This window comes from Thermobia domestica, chromosome 8, assembly GCF_964235325.1.
Source record: "Thermobia domestica chromosome 8, izTheDome1.hap1.1, whole genome shotgun sequence".
NCBI lineage: Eukaryota > Metazoa > Arthropoda > Insecta > Zygentoma > Lepismatidae > Thermobia > Thermobia domestica.
Window position 1 is genome coordinate 266,335,376 of NC_137461.1, and position 15,855 is coordinate 266,351,230.

The following is a 15,855-nucleotide window of genomic DNA, read 5'->3' on the forward strand; positions in this document are numbered from 1 at the left end:
AAAATGATGAAAATTTTCCAACTCATAAAATGTTCTTCAATTTTGCCATACAAGACACAAAATATTTCGATTCATGAAAAATTGTTTCACTTGTTCCTACATAGTACTGAAAATTGTCTGAGCCATGAAAATTTTCAGATTCTTTAAACGATTTTTCACTTTTTAACATTTCTATACATGAATTCAATAAATTTTATAAATACTAAGGAATTGTTACTTGATCACTGATATTTGTTAAAAACGGAAAATTTTCCGTAAAAAGAAGAAAAATTTTCACCTCATATCACGGCTAAACAACGATGTAGGAATAAGTGGAGTATGTTTTTGTGAATCGGAAAATTTTCTGGAAAATTTTCTGGAAAATTTTCCGTTTCAAAATTTTCCGGAAAATATTCATCACTGCTCACCGATTTCAATGAAACTTTGCATACTTGTAGAGCATCGAAAAATAATCGACACGTATTTTTTATTTCGCCAATGGTGTGGGTTTAAGGGTAGAAACCACCCTTTGAACGGTAGGGGTGGTCTCAAAGCATAGACAGAAAACAACCATTTAATGTAGAAGAAAACATACTGCCAGGGAAGGGGGGTTTAGAACAGCTGATGCAGAATCTGACGTCAAAATTACAAAATTCAAAATGGCGGATCGAATATGCTGATTACAATTACAAAAAGTCTTCTGGTTTGAAATGCTCTGTAGTTAGGCAAGAACATCATAGTTGGCCGGGTTTACTGCGAGAAGGTTGCTGACAATTTGAAACCCCTTTCTGTACGTATTTTAACGGGATTCTTGATTAAAGTGCGTCTCTGTTCCTCTCACTATTAGGGGTGCTTATTTAGAGCGAACTCTTGTCTCTTAATATTCGGGGTGCTTATTGAAAATGAGTCCCTTCGCCTCTCACTATAGTCGAAAACATCCTCTTTAAATCTGAAAATATCCTCGTGAAAGCATCAAATTAGGGAAAATTAATATCAAGTCTTATGAGATCATGGTTTCAAGAGGTTTTTCTGCCAGCGTCTAATGCAAAGTCCTTTTTGTTATTTGATTCGTGGAGTGATCACAATTCATCAATATTTGAACCTATTTTAGGAACAAATGAGTACAAGACAACGACATTTGCAGATAACATAGTTCATATACTTAACTTCTAACATAATGTCTATAAGTTTTCTAAACGTTGCATCCCGGAGGTTGAAAATTTTCGTTAAAAAGTTTATTTTAAAGGTTGACTGCCAATGCCAGATTGTATATAACATTGTGGGATGAAGTAATAAAAATTTGCGAAAATAAATCAACATAGCACTACCATTTTGACGCCAATTTTAGGGTTTAGGATTTGGATTTCTGGGCTTTCGACATCTAAGGCTATGTAGCCCTTCACGATTTGAGGGATGACATCCCTCGGCGAGCGGCACACTATCCGGGGGAAGGAAGGAAGAAAGGATTGAGGAAAGAAAGAAGCGGCCTGGGACCTATAAGTTAGGTACCACCCGGCATTTGCGTGGTGTGAATGAGGAAAACCCAGGAAAACCTCATTCAGGGTGGCTGGCCTGACAAAGCTCTTACACTTTTTCGACTGAGTGACTCCACCGGGTTGACGCCATTCTTATAAGCGCCGGTTGCTTTCTAGGTACAGGCTACGAGTATCGTGTAGCATTCTGGAACCAAATGATTATTATTATTATTATTATTATTATTATTATTATTATTATTATTATTATTATTATTATTATTATTATTATTATTATTATTAATCATGTTAACAAGTGACAAGTGAAACCCATAGACGGGTATCGCGGCTTGGCACAACTGATGAAGTGAGACATAAAAGTGGATATCACGGCCTCATGAATGACAGTACTGGAGACCCAATTTTAAGTCTCATGCCAGTCAATCTGTTAATATTCGTTGTTCGCAATACAGGTTCCACCTAACCAAGGGAACACATTTTTTTACCTGTAAATTCCTGGAACCGTAAAATATTTCCGTTTAAGATAAAATTCCATTTAATAAGGGGTCCGTTGAAGGCAGTTTTTACAATATTAAAAGTCTGTATTCAAAACCTTATGTTCTTCTTTAAGAGAAAATAAATCCAATTGAAATTACTTTTTGCGTCCAGTTATGTGTAAATCCTAGAATATTTTCTTCTAGAGTAACATTAACCGTTTCAAACATCCATGATTAATATTGATACTTTAGTGGAGTAAACTGATTTGAGCAATATACGGACCATAAATGGGAAGAAGGTAAAGTTATCAAAAGCATAACAGAAGACTTAGTAAAAAAAAACGTTGTTTCGAGAGACCATATCAAAGCGACACAAATTTGGATTTAAATAGCCTACTTTGATAAACTCTCTGAAAAGAAACTCCAGAACTTGTCTCCTGATTTCAGAAAATAGCTGCTGTGATAAGTTTTAGTTTTTTAAAGCGAATATTTTGATTAATTGAGCATATTTTCAAAAGGGTTGTTCATTTCTTCCCGAAATACGGTACACCTCTTAACGGTTTCTTTGGAATGAACTCATTCAAAGTATGCAAAAAAGACACATCTAGATTTTTTCATAATTGTATAAACTCGTTACCAGGCCTGAAACTGCTGTGAAAATATAAGGCGGCCAGAAAACAGGGCGACGCTGGAGTTTGAGTTTTTGCTTTCGAACAAAATGGAAATGCCCTCTTCTGAAAAGAAGCGTACTTACTTTAAAAATATTACTTACTTGTTTCGCACACACTTTGCACAAAATATATTTTCTCCTTGAATTGTTAAAATCTTATTGCCTTTTTAATCCATTGTTTCAGAACATACCTTCTAGAAAATTTTTCTTTCGGCATTCTTATACTGCTACAGGTAGGTGTAAAAGTGAGGGAGAACGCGGGGGGATGTCGTCCTCCACTTCCAGAAAGTATCTATGGCGTCCCCTCACTTCCTAAATAAATTACAATGGGCAAAGATAGGCACGGGGGACGCAGTGACGTCATGCATCCCCCTACCTTTTCAGATCCACTTTTAACCATGAGGTAAACCAAATATAAACGAAATTATACACAATTATTCTCCAGATAAAACTTTAGAAGACATTTGTCATAAGAAGTGGAGATTAGCTTTGCTTTATTTCTCTGTGAAACGAGTATAACTCTGGTTAAAAAAAAATGTACAAATGTATGTTGAGTTACTAAGTTTCTTGCAGGAGGAGTCTGTAAGCGGTGGTCACCCTGCGTGGATGCATCTCTGGACTCTACTAACACTCAAATATACAGGGAAGTGCAAAAGTAGGGGCAGTGTATTATTTTTCAGATAATCATGGCTGGTAATTTAACCATCTACCAACTTCTTCTTGTTCACCTCAACGATAGGTTGGTGGGCAACATGGAAATTTTAAAACTTTTCTCTCGCTTGTATAACGAAATACTTTAGTTTGTATAATATTTACCTGTACCGTGGGCAAAAAGTGCTCATAAATATGTAATATACTTAGTAGAATGTTCATTTTAAATTAACAGAAAAGAAGAATGTTTTTAATATATGTAAGAGATTATTATGGGATAGTTGTGGCTATGTACATGTTATGTGTTGACCTAGTCAAGTGAATTTATGTATTTCACGGTTTTAAAAAGGAATATTTAAGACATATCAAGCAATAAAGGTGAGACTAATGATCTTTGAATATCTGAGTTGATTCTTGCATAAAGAAAAGTAATTATCGCTTCGTAACTTATATATTACAAGACGGACCAGGTTGACGACGCTTTTCTATAGAGTCGTTATAAAAATTTGGTTTACCAAACCCGGGACTTTTGAAAATTCAGTTCCCGAAGAAGGAAAGTAGGGCTGAATTTACTTGGATATTACCATTTATGAATACGAACTTAACCGTATTACGAAGCGGTAAGGTCATCAAAAGAAAAATGGATAGTGAAATAGTGCAACAGGAATCTAATACCAGTAATCCAGGTGAAATTAGTGCAACACCAAGTTTGTCATCTGAGGATCGACTTTTGTTAGCTGTGCAGCGACAAATTATGCAAATGACGACTGAGATAAAACAAACCATGGAACAGAAGCTCAATGAATCTAACACAAACATGGAACAGAAGTTCTATGAAGCTAACCAGACCATGGAACAGAAGATAGAATTGAAATTCAACGAAGCTAACAAGACCATGGAACATAAGTTCTATGAAGCTAACCAGACCATGGAACAGAAGATAGAATTGAAATTCAACGAAGCTAGCAAGCAGTATGAAGAATTAAGTAAACGAATAGAACGGATAGAACTGAAATCAGACGATACGAAACAAACAATCGTCCAGGTGATGAACGACATATCCTCGCAGTTTGAAGAGAAGTTAAAAAGGTTAGCCGATGAGTGTCAAGAAAAGCACGATCATCAAAATCATGAAATCTGTGCTGTAAAAAAGGATTTAACGTTAATAGAATCTTCCGTTAAACATCAAAAGATCCAGTTGGCTACTATGCAGGAAGAAATTAAAACGTTACAGGCTAGAGATAACATTTATCGCAATAATCTGGGCAGTGATCGCTTCGAGTTTCCCCAATCACCGGATATAAATACGCCTTCGCCGGAATCTGAGGAGGATATTATATTAGAGGAAAATTGTCCGAAGATCACTGATGAACGAAATATAAATGGTATCATGACACAGCACGCTACGGACCGGAACAATCACACCACAAGAACAAGGAGTGAGAAAAGAAAGGTAAAGTTAAGTGTCAAGATGAGCGAAATCAAAGCCATGAGTAAATTTAGTGGTAAGTGCAATGAAAATGCTAGTTCTTTCCTAGAGAAATTCCAAGATGAATGCAATATAATGTCTATCGACCGATCACAATACATGAAATTAATACCCCATGTATTACTCCCACCTTGTTCCTTATGGTTTAAGGCAATACGTGATCACATTAGTACATATGGGGAATTTAAAGCGGCATTGATCGCGAATTACGAAAATGACTTTTTGCTGGCAAACAGAGATGCCACTCTTAGAAATCAACATTTCAATCCTCGATTGCACAAATCTATTGTAGAGTTTGTTGTAAATGTCTATAATGAATTAAAGGTTGTTAATCCCTTGCAATCGGAATCAAGAATAATTGCATCGATTCGCAATTTGCTTCCATTTAAATTACAGCAGATCTTATTTTCCACTCAGTGTATGAGTTTCAGTCATTTATTAATGCTTGTACAATGCTACGAAACTCAATACCATGCTATGAATCTAACACAATCAGGAATGGGTAAAAATAAGAATAATTCAGATCATTTGGTCCCTGTTCGGAATTTGAATGTCCGAAGTGTGAATAATAGTGAACCGAACCTAAGACGAGTATACTCTAGCAATCAAAATGAACAAAATAGACAAGGCTATGTAGGGAATCCGCCTAACCTAATCAACCGAAGTAGACACAAAAATAATAGAAATACATGTCGAAATCCTAGAGATGCTACCAATCCTATGTATAGACATAATCAGTGTTCACGAGATGGTACTTCGTATCAAAATTCAAATCACGATGAAAGACATGTACAACCTAATGTAGAACCTAACCACGATTGTGCGGTACAATGCACTTTATTAGATTCATATGCCAGTGCGAATGTAACATGATTACCGTTAACGAAATTAGGTTAAACCCATGTTGGTTATAGATTCTTGTGAATTTTCGTTTTAAAGTTTGTGTTAATATTAATAATGAAAACGATGGTTATAAATATTTGAAATGCATCTAGTTAAAGAGTTAGTAGCACCCAACATTCTTGATCAAATAAATAAGAATGAAAAATAACAATAATAATGAAAAATGTGTTTATTTAATAACAAAAAGGTGTCTTTTGTTTCTGTAAAATAAATTTATTTACTTCCATTTGATTATTCAAACGTAGGTTATGTTTAATTTTTATTCTTTCTTATTAATGTGAAGAATCATAATTCAATTTATAATTAGTTAAAGGCAAAAATTATTTTATATCAGATTGATTTGTGTTTAATTATCAAAGATTATGTTAAGAATAAGATCCATTCTATAAAATCAATTATTCAATGACTACCTTGAGTGAAATTCTTCTTTATTTTGGACATCTTAGTGCTGCTATGTATACATTACAATTGCAACATCTAACTTATTTGTTATACAATGCGCCCGAAAAGAACAAATATTATTTGTCACATCATCGTTTGTAATAATGATCGAAACTAGTAATCTTGATAATTTGTGTTTCACCCTCGTTAATTATATTTCTAAGCGACGATGTTTTTAATGATAAAGAATAAATAATAATGTAATAAAAGAGAAATATTAATGAAATCAAAGATTTATTGTAAATGTATTTATGTGAATGATAATAACTAATATTTTATATATATATGAGGTTTAACCAAAAAGTAATGAAGATATATACGAGGTGTGATCAAAATATAAAGAACATATGTAATGTACGAACATTAATCTAATCAGACCAGTGGTTCTTGAATATAAAAGCCAAGCCTACTCATGACTTTTATATTCAGTCCCTTTGTCGGGCGACATTTTCTATAACGAAATACTTTAGTTTGTATAATATTTACCTGTACCGTGGGCAAAAAGTGCTCATAAATATGTAATATACTTAGTAGAATGTTCATTTTAAATTAACAGAAAAGAAGAATGTTTTTAATATATGTAAGAGATTATTATGGGATAGTTGTGGCTATGTACATGTTATGTGTTGACCTAGTCAAGTGAATTTATGTATTTCACGGTTTTAAAAAGGAATATTTAAGACATATCAAGCAATAAAGGTGAGACTAATGATCTTTGAATATCTGAGTTGATTCTTGCATAAAGAAAAGTAATTATCGCTTCGTAACTTATATATTACAAGACGGACCAGGTTGACGACGCTTTTCTATAGAGTCGTTATACTTGGGAGAGCTGTTTTATACTTTGAAATAAAAGTGGATAAACAAGAATTTTGGAATTATATATTTAAAAAAAAAATGGATCGAAAGATTGCAATCTTGGTCACTAATTAGTTTTCGGCTCAGGGGCCACGAAAGTTTTCAACGGCCCCTAAATCGACTTTTCGTATTTTCTAAGGAATAAGTATCTAAATTATAGTGAGTTAAGTTATAGTTTGGGTTTGGATACACTATATGTAATTCTTCAGTTATAAGGCGTACAAGAACATTTTTGATTAAATATATTCTAATATTGATCCAAACAAACAATACTGGAAGAGAAAGAATGCTGAGAAGGTTCGACAGAAATGAGCTACATAATTTGATACACCTCTACCAAGTAGACGAACAATTTACAAATTATGCAGTAAATTTCATGAAACTAGCTCCATCCAGGGGTAAAAGTGCGAGGGAACGCGAGAAAACGCCGTTCCTCCACCTCCAAAAAATATTTATGGCGTCTCCCCAGTTTCTAAGAAATTACAATGTTTAAAGGTAGACAGGAGGACGGCGTGATGCCATACCGCTACCTATCATTCCCCTACCTTTTCAGATCCATTTCTACCCCTGGCTCCATCTGTGATGCGCCAAAGAGTGGTCGACCGGTCAGTGTTACTACCCAGGACAATGAAATGTTAGTTGCGCAGGCATTTATCAAAAGCCCCCCTAAAAAAATCAAAGAGGAGAGCTTCAGGTTAGTGAGATATTTTCTGTAATTCTTTGGGGTGTCTGATGCAACGTTTAGGTTTAAAAATGTGTCGACCAAGATTACTTTATGAATTGTTAGAGGGTGATCCAGATTATAATGCTAAATTCACAAAGATAAGATGATGACATGATTCCAAAAGAGTGCTGGTCAGTCGATTCAAATTTTAAACTTTCAGATGCTTTTAACAGGAAAAAAAACCTATGTAACAGTTGAACAATTGAATGAACCTGGTTACAGTTTGTAAATGTAAATGGATTACTGGGACTAACATTTTAAATTGAAGTCACCCACTACCTGTATCTTAACATGCTACGGGACACTGTTATTCCACAATTGCGGCGACAAGATGATCATGATGACTCTTATTTACAGCAAGATGGACCTCCTCTCCACTATCCCGTAACAATGTGCAAGTTTCTTGACAGCGAATTATCCAATTATTGGATAGGTCGACGAGAGGAGTTGAATGGCCACCACAATCACCAGACCTTACTACAACAGACATTGTTTTTTTGAGATTTTGTCAAAGACAAAATATTTTCGAGAAAACTACGCGCTATTGACGACAAGACAAATTTCATTAGAGAAGTGTACAAAGAAATTAATAACAATCAGTGTGATTGAGTATAGAAACTACACCACAGGAATGTGCAAATACTGAAGATAGACTCTTTGAGAACCACAGAGATTGTATTTAATGGCAATTCCTATCAGAATCCTGATTGTGACCTCATAAAGGTATTGTTTTTTCATAATCAACAACTTATTATATAATATATACATACTAATAAAGAAAATAAGAACTCTTATAACTGTATACCTACTTTAGAACCCCTCCATGGACTATAAAATAAGATTACATATATCTACAGCTGTTAATGTAAATGGTAAACAAAAATACAATATTTCAGAATATTGCAACGAGGAGAGAGAACACAAAATAAGGGCAAAAAACATTGTGTGACGGAAAATCAGAACAAGGTGTATTTGTACGAGATGGGCCGCCCATACTCAAAGAACATTTAAAAAATCATGAATTAATTTGTAATTCATAAAATACCCATACATGGATAAAACCGGATGCTTCCACCATAACGTGTGCTACAAATGTTTAATTGGAATTATTTAGTATTTTAGAAACTTTTTATACTTGGGGGCAGAGCGTAGCTTATTTGAAATTTGTAATACTGTGTATTTAGACAACTTAAGGATGGATTTGATTAATTTTTTTAGGATAAGAAATGAAATAATTATTTTTTGTTGTTGATATTTTTGACATTACACCACAAGCTACCAGGACTCGAAATGGTTTTAATTATAAAAAATTCCTTAAATTGTAATGCCATAGAAATTTAACCATTATGATTATTTAACATTATAAATAGATGTAATATTTACAGGTAGTTTAACTTTGATAATTTTTAATTGATGTTCTTTTTACTATGCAATTTTAATTACAACTCCCCAGTCTACTTTCCGTCCTCAACCAGCACAACCCCTTTTTGGGATTTAGGTGCTTTTTGGTTGTAGCGTAGAGCTTAGCTCAAGCCTCCTTATGAAATGCCTTACTTTGTTATTTCCGTATAGGAAAACTTCCTATAATTGTGGTGTGATGCCTACGTTATCTGTTTTTATTTTCCTAAACAGTTTGAATATCGCTTCCTTGTTTTATAATAAACAAAATAAATTTACAAAATACATATGAGAATTTTGGGTACTTTACACTATTCTCGTTCATTTTAGTATTACATTAACACACCCTATACTCTCATAACACACTACATAGGCCTAACATGTCAAAGAAATGTGTTCTAAACGGCTGTCTAATCGTAGAAGGTATCCAAGGAGATTTCCTGCTGAAACTTAGAGAAACCCACATTTATACTGTTCAGGATCTGCTAATCTAAATTTTTCTTGTTCCCGCAAGTGTAAAAATGGAAATTTTAATGTTATGCATCATTAAGAAAATGAGGGGTGCAAAAAAAGTTAGATTTTTGTAAACATTCCTTTCGGAATACGAGAATCTATAACTAAAAGGTTACAAACGTGGAGGGAACTAAGTGTAGTTAATACGAAAAGTGTAGTGTTCCGTAGCGCCATCAAAAGTACAAACATCAAAAACTTTTTTTAAAAAAGCATGCATTGATATCTATAATAACAAACAGATATAGATGTGCGCATAAAAGACGGTTCACTTGGAAAGCGACGACATATTTATGAGCGTAAAATCTAATCAAAAATTTCTCATCGTAAAATGCGTACAGCAAAATAGTCATTATGTTAAATCCATCTATTGACCATTGTCAAAGCTCATCCTTGCATAAGGTGTAACATCTTTCTTTCAAAGTTGTAGATAGAAAATACGTGATTGAAAGAGTAATATTGGACCTTAGGGAATGGTCGTTTGTTGCGCAACCTGCTCAAACAGAACAATACAAACATGATTATAATTTGAAATATAAATTATACGCTTCAGCAACTTAGATTAAAAGACGATTCATATGAAACTTCTTATATGTTGTGCCATTCTGCAAAAGACATAAAATTTTTATTTGTTATCTATGTCCTAAGCACCCGCTGTCATATAATCTTTAAGTGAATGCGTGACATTAGGCAAAAGGAAATTGACTTATGGGAAGCATTCTTATATTTTAGTGTGTCTTGCACCATCCAGACAGCCGGACGAACCAACTTTAAAGTATAAACCAGCGAGAGAAGAGGCCCCTTTCCATCCATTTCCAAACAGGATGGAACCGACGACGACGTCATGGCACCGGCGCCGGAATCATGCGTCTTGTAAACTGCTAACGGTGCTTTTTGTATTCTTAAGTTGTTTAACATCGTATTCAAGTACTCAGGATCCCAAACTATTAAACATTTTTGATACATTAGAATATAATCCAGTTCGTAAAAATTTGTACAGTAGGCCAGATCCGGTAAGTATATTCTATGGCTTTATTTTTTTGTAATCATGATATTCATTTATTTTATTTTATTTTTATTCAAAGTACATACTACTAACATTCACTAATCAGTAAGGTTATTTTACAGTTAGTATTTTTTTAAAGTCATATGTTTATTCTAGTACTAATATTAAAGCATTGATTACTAAAATTTGTTATATACTTTTTATGGTACTAAGGTTGTCTAGTTCTTTATCAACACAACAGGCAGATTCCCAATTAGAGTGTTGAAATATGAGACTATATTTTTACAACAATTTTTTTTACCGCTTTACAGTCCATTGTACCTATATAAATTTTATCATGTTTTTCATCTAATGTATTATAGACATATTCTTCGTATTCTGCAAAGTAGGAGAGGGATCGGTGGCTCAGCGGTAGAGCGTTCACCTCCGGTGCTTGGGGGCCTTCGTTCGATCCCAGCTCGCGCCATGTGGACCTTGTGGTGGACAAACACCGTGATCGTGGGTTTTCTCGGGGTTCTTCCGTTTCCTACCACTTTCTTCATTCCACCATTTCACTCATTTCTCATAATCACCGCTTCCTTTAGCCTAACCGGCATAATCGTGGGACGTAAAACTTAAAAATTTCATTTGTTCTTCAAATTAGGGACTTCAGCATTATTTTGATTCTAGCTTTTTTTTTAACAATAGAAGAGATTTGTATTGTTAGTTCTAGTTCTAACTGAAGGAACATGAAGGTTTAATGTCGATGTTTAATAGATTTCCATATTCCATTTTTCAAATTCCATGTGTCACTTCCAGACATTTCTCATATAAATCAATGATTAACACTTTCGATTCTGGGCTATGTAACAGCTATAATTAATGCAATATGTACAGCTCATAGGTGACGAGAAGAACCCTAGCAGAAATAGTGTGACGTAGGTATGGGCTCGCCCACTTTTCGCACGGGGGTATCAAATGACACCACGGAATAGCACGCATATGACTACCCGGGGTAGCAGACGACATCTAAGTATAGACCACACCTCAAAAACCGAAAATGGACTTGTCCATGTCGTTGACCTTTCCCCCCTAACCCCTGTTTTAGGGTTCTTCTCGTCATCTGTGAGTTGTAGCTTCCGGAAACTTTACTGCAGTGATAAACAAACTTTTTACTTTTTTTTTTTTTGAAAGAAAGTAAAGAAACTTTAGACGCAACAATACAATTTATTAAATATAAAAATGACACATTTTACAATGCTCTTGTAATACTAAGTAACCTCTATTAACGATTGAATGGTTATGAAGAGGAATTTGACGCATGCATTTATAAAAAAAAATCATAAGCCGGTACCAACAGGGATGCATGGACTCTGAAATTCAATTCGTCAGATTCCCAATGGAAGAACACATAAATAATAATAATAATAATAATAATAATAATAATAATAATAATAATAATAATAATAATAATAATACAATAATTTACCTTCAATAATACAATAATTTTGATTATCTGTTTCCTTTACCCTAAAGATCATAAGCGTGAGGCATCAAACTAATGAAAATACTTTTTAAATATTTGTCAGATAAGGAATCATGCCACGCGGACGGATAAAACGTTTAAGATATTGACATACTAAAAATATACTACAAAATTTATCATTTTCTTTTGTTTGTTTTTCATAAGTGAAAGGAGATAATGAGATGTAACTTACCACAATCATAGATAATGCTATTCTATAACAGAAAATATGAACCTGAAGAATTTTCAGTATTGCCATCCATGGAAATTACAGTGTCGCCACAATTACATTTCCCTCAAAATCTAAGTTAAAGCAGCGACTAGAGGACCGAACTCAACCCCATTTCATTACGTATTATGTTGTTTTCGTATTCTGTGAACTACTTTTTCAATAACATTATTATTTAATTTTAATAACTGTATGTTAAATCTATTTTGTTTATTACAAACTAAATACAACTATAATTTTAAAAAATAGTTCACAGGATTCCAAGACAACATGATACGTAATCAAATGCAGTTGAATTCATTCCTCTAGTCGCTGCTTTAACTTACATTTTGGGAGAAATGTTCTGCCAACTCTGTAGTTTCTATGGATTGCAACACTGAAAATTCTTCAGATTTATATTTTCTGTTGTATAATAGCATTATCTATGATTGTGGTAAGTTGCATTTCATTATCTTCTTTCACTTATGAAAAACAAGCAAAAGAAAAATGGTAAATTTTGTATTATTTTTAGTGTCAGCCTCAAGGGAAAATGTCTGGTCCGCGGCAGGACCGTACTGGCCAGGCGGGAAGCCGGGAAATTTCCCGGTGGGCCCTGGACGGTGTATTCTTTTAGTGGGCCCTCTGGCTCGTATCGTGAGTAGCGGTGTATGAACAAAAAGGCACAAGTCATGCACTCCTCGCATGCGGGAATAAGAGAACGAAGGACGGTAACACGTCGAGTACCGCAAATACAGTCAGCGTTGCCAGCCCATGATGTTGCGAAAACAGCCTTTCACATTTTTCGTAATTCAACCCTTGAAAAGTTCCTGATTTCCCACTCTGCTTTATACTTTTGCTTATATTGAAGTATTGAGCTAAATTGAAATCTCAAATGATGCCATAACTTGAAATTAAATCATAATTTACATTTTACAGTACCGTTGTTTTCCTGTATAAAAAATATACAGGGCCGGATTAAGACCATTGGGGGCCCTGGAGTAGGAAATAGAAGGGGGCCCTACGAAAAATTTTATGATGCGGCCTTTCCAGTGCCGGATTTAGGTTTGATGGGGCTCTAAACTTTTGAAGGTAATGGGGCCCGTTATATTTCTAGCTTTGTTTTTCAACGACAAGATGTCGCCGGTTTTTTCTTTAATATGTGCTATATGGTAATTTATGGACTTAATGGATATTTAAGTACGTTTACACATAAAATAAGTATTTTCTTAACTTAACTTACCGTTTTGAAGATATTACAGAAAAAAAAACAGTACAATTAGCGGTAGTTTAATTTCGTCCCAATGGATCCCCTTACCGATCTCTGCTTTTGCGCCAATTATGACCAACGCTCCACTCTATGCTTCTATATGTGGAGTCCGCATCATTTCTAATTTGAAGTTGCCCCTATTGAGTTTGGTAAAGTTTGAAACGTTTCCAGAGATCCAATGTAGGTAAATACAGTCTGAATATCATCTAGGGTTGCAGGCCGGTAGCCAGTCCAAAAGTAAGCATTGACTAAAGTTGGTAAGTACTGACTGAAGCTCAACTCCGCTGCCAGCCAATCGTGTGAGCTTTTTCCAGGTCAAGTTACTAGAGTAACTCAAAATGGAATGCAACCTCGAAGATTACATAAGGTGTAATATGACGCAAATTCGCTGTAAACAGAGGCGAATCTAGAATTTAAAAACTGAGGGGGAGGGGGCAACCAGAACCCAGACTGGAAATAATCAAAATATCGTTGGAAAACGTAACTGTTGCAATACAATTATTATAAAACCCATAACTTCTTTTTACTACGACGTGAAAAGATGTTGGTACCTAGCCTTGCTATGTAGTAGCTACCTAGGTAGTGCCGACAGCCAAATGCATTCAGACTACTGCATACTAACTTACACAAGGTAAATCCAGTTGGGCAATTCTGAACGTAATAATACATATGGAGAATACTGTTAACATATACAAATGAACGATTCATATGCCTAGAACGAATGTATCAAATCACTATGATTCGTTCTCCTGTTGTTTTCTTTAGTGATCCATTATTGGCACTCTATAGATCACTATGAAAATCAGTGCCAAGGCTATCAATTCTGATTGTATATGGAAATACTTCTGCACACTACTTATCAACTTACGTACAGTCGCGATATAAAAAGTATTGCCGTTTAAGGCTGTAATTCCAATATATTTTACTGTTATTTCGCCAGCTTGTCGTTTTATTTCATGTCTTCTTTTTATGCACCCACTGTTATAAGACTTAATTTCTTATAGAATTCCAAAGAGTACGCCAAAAGGCAGCACTAGAGTCTTATCCGCATACTAGTATATAAGATACCGCATCACTTACACTGTGAAGTCTTATTAAAGTAGCTAATTGTAATGGCTGGGAAACGAGGACCCTATTTCAAGCGGGACCCTGAAAAATGACCCCCACTAGGAGTTGGGAAACAGGGGCCCCATTAAAAGCAGGGCTGGAAAACGAGGGCTTCATTATAAACGGGGTTGGGCAACGGAGGTTCCATTACAAGCGGGTTGGGAAACAGGGACCCATTACTTGCTTCATAAGAGCCTAATACAGTACAGAACACCGTTGTATGTGCGTTTTACCTTATTTGCATTTCCTTAATATTTGGAAATGACATTAGGGCCAGCTCTTTTTTAATTTTTTGGGAGCCCCCAACAGAGTGGGACGCTAAGCTATAGCTTGTTTAGCTTATACGTATAAATCCGGCACTGGGCCTTTCTCAACATGTTCAAAAGGGCTCATGATTTATACAGAAGTGATTCATGTCATTAAAAAAAAAACATTTATGGCGAAAATGTTTCCAGTAATTTTTACATTTTTGGGGCCCCCTTGGTCGCCGTATAGCTAGAGATTTCGGCGCCCGGGACGAAGTAGAATTCGATGCTCCCCTCCCCTACACTCACCTTACCAAGCTTGTTTTTTTATACATACAAGAGAAGCACCTTTTGTCGTTATGCTTCGATAACTTTTTTATCAAGCTGTTTGGACAGACCATTGCAACAGCCAAAAGAGATCATTGTCACTCTTTTACAAATAAGAGCTTTTTTCAAGAGGTTTATATTAGTTTTTTTCTATTAGTTTTTTTCTAGTTTTTATATTAGTATACAACGTTTCATACTATCGATAATAAATGAATTTTCAATGCATTAGAAACTTTTTTTTTTTAAAAATGATCAAAATGGGTGACAGCATTAATTTCTACTAATAATCGTAAACTTTTGAAATTTTATTCTACATGTGACCGCACAAATAACATTTTAATTTCGATTGTTTTGCGGTAAAAAAATATTTTGTGAAATAGAATATGTATGTTTGATGTTTGTATATTTAAAATCCAAAATATAGTTTGGCTACTTACATATGTTTGAAATTATAGTAATTACTTAATTTCTTAATGAATGAAAGTTCTGAATTTAAGTTTTTTTTTATTATTAATTAACATATTGAAAATACACTAACACATACAGACATATGTTAATCTATATATACATATATAATGTGTGTATATGAATGTATGTAT

General features: G+C 34.5%; 1 protein-coding gene across 1 annotated transcript in view; it reads left to right on the forward strand.

The window, feature by feature from the left end:
- The first annotated feature begins 10,276 nt into the window (after positions 1-10,276).
- Positions 10,277-15,855, forward strand: part of LOC145693612 (uncharacterized) — an 81,268-nt gene continuing 75,689 nt past the window's right edge. The window contains exon 1 of the mRNA XM_081769761.1: positions 10,277-10,605. Coding sequence (XP_081625887.1) covers positions 10,417-10,605 — 189 coding nt within the window. The 5' untranslated portion in view covers positions 10,277-10,416. The remainder of the gene's footprint in view (positions 10,606-15,855) is intronic.